At 44.7% G+C, this 2,077-nt stretch overlaps 1 protein-coding gene across 1 annotated transcript in view; it reads right to left on the bottom strand.

Moving 5' to 3' along the window:
- LOC106514155 (protocadherin gamma-B7) overlaps positions 1-1,583 on the bottom strand; it is a 2,960-nt gene extending 1,377 nt beyond the window's left edge. Inside the window, exon 1 of the mRNA XM_014003289.1 lies at positions 18-1,583. Within this exon, the coding sequence (XP_013858743.1) occupies positions 18-1,583 (1,566 nt within the window). The remainder of the gene's footprint in view (positions 1-17) is intronic.
- Between the last annotated feature and the right edge of the window lie 494 nt (positions 1,584-2,077).

Below are 2,077 nucleotides of genomic sequence, written 5' to 3' on the forward strand. Positions count from 1 at the left end.
TGGACCGGGTACAGAACCTGAGGGGGGTTATCGTTCTGGTCCTGGATCAGGATTTTAACAGTCACGTTGCTGCTGAGTGGAGGAGAGCCTCCATCCTGAGCTTTGACTAGTATTTTGTACTCTTTCATTTGCTCATAGTCAAGTGAACGCAAAGACTGAACCACCCCACTTTCTGAATGAACCGAGAAGTAAGCAGACACCGGACTTCCGTTAATTTCACCGTCAGAAAGAAAAAAAGAAATGCGCGCATTCGGACCCTGATCTGGATCCGTGGCGTGGATCTGCAACAGAGAAATGCCTGGATGGTTGTTCTCCATCACCTGAGTGCTGTAATAATTTTGACTAAAATCTGGAGCGTTGTCATTAATATCAGTCACATCTAAACTTAATTCATTTCTGCTTGATAAGACAGGATAACCTTCATCAGTGGCAGTGAGGGTGATGTTGTATTTGGATCGTTTTTCCCTGTCAATTATTTGATCCGTGACTAATGTATAATAATTTCTTAGGGAGGATTTTATTCTGAAAGGGAGGTTTTCATCTAGTGTTAACCGCACCTGTCCGTTCCTCCCCGAGTCCTTATCCTGGACACTAATCAACGCCACAACGGTTCCAGGAGGTGAATCTTCTGAAATCTTGCCTGAATATGACGTCAGTGTGATCACGGGGCTGTTATCGTTCACATCCACCACTTCTACTAATAATTTACTCGCGCCTGATAATCCCCACGGATCTTTAGCTTGAAGGTTTAATTCATAACTCGGATAAATCTCATAATCAAGCTCACCCGTGAGTTTAATGTCTCCGGTGTGTGAGTTGATCTCGAAAGGGCAGGATGAACCCTCCTCCAGATGGGTAAAGGAGTAAGTAACCTCCCCGTTATAACCCTGATCRTCATCTTTAGCGCTGACTCTAATAACTGTGCCTGGCAACATATTTTCCAGAACAGATGTTTTATATATCAGTTGTGTGAAAATGGGCGCGTTGTCATTCGCATCTAAAACAGACACGTGGATCTTGACCGTCCCTGACTTCTGCGGTTCTCCCCCATCTGCTGCTGATAAAACCAGCGTGTGCTCGCTTTGCTTCTCGCGGTCCAACCCGCTCTGAAGCACCATTTCCGCGTATTTCCTCCCATCAGCACCGGCATGCTGTCTGAGTACAAAATGCGGGTTTTCTTTTAAAGAGTAGCTCTGCAGCGAGTTTATTCCCACGTCGGGATCAGTTGCGCTCTCGAGCAGGAACGCGGCCCCCGCGGGCGTCGATTCGCTGATTTCTAAATTAATTTCCTTTTTGGGAAAGTCGGGAGCGTGATCGTTTATGTCTTGCACTTCAATCGTGACGGAAAACAGCTCGAGGGGATCTTCGATGACGATTTCCAACCCGAAGCTGCACGGCGATTTCATGGCGCAGAGCTTTTCTCGGTCGATCCTTTCATTCACAACGAGGTGTCCTTTGTTCTGGTTCAGAGCGACGTACTGATTTTCCTCATCTATGACCAGACGAGCTCGACCAGACACCAGCCTTTTCACATCCAAGCCCAGGTCTTTTGCCACGTCCCCCACAAGCAGTCCTCTCCTCATTTCTTCTGGAATAGAATATCGAATTTGTCCTCTGATCGCAGTGATCARACAAAAGAAAAGCAAAATGGAGATTTCCCGATGCGTCAGAGTGCCTCTGCTCTTCAAATCATTCATTTTTCTTTCTCAAAAATATGATCTAAAATATCCATACAAGGGATAGGTCCGTTTTATATGTGTCAAATGTTAAGTCTTTCCATCTGTATAAAAACGATTCAGTCAGACGCCTCACAACACAACCATCGCCCTCTTTTATTTATTTATTTTTCAAAGACGGGTGGAGAATTTATGTTTCATGACGGCACATAAAAAGTCTGCTTAGGCAACAGCACCACCAACTGTGTAATAACAGCGTTAACACTGCAGGTTATGTGCAATGCCAATCATAAACCCCTAATCTTGTTTCCATGGTAATAAGGCGCCTGGAGGTTTTTTTTTTTTTTTTTTTTTTTTTTTTTTTTTTTTTAATCTGACGGGTGGTCCGGACTGCGTAACGT

The sequence above is a fragment of the Austrofundulus limnaeus genome, unplaced genomic scaffold (assembly GCF_001266775.1).
Source record: "Austrofundulus limnaeus strain Quisiro unplaced genomic scaffold, Austrofundulus_limnaeus-1.0 Scaffold1, whole genome shotgun sequence".
Lineage (NCBI taxonomy): Eukaryota > Metazoa > Chordata > Actinopteri > Cyprinodontiformes > Rivulidae > Austrofundulus > Austrofundulus limnaeus.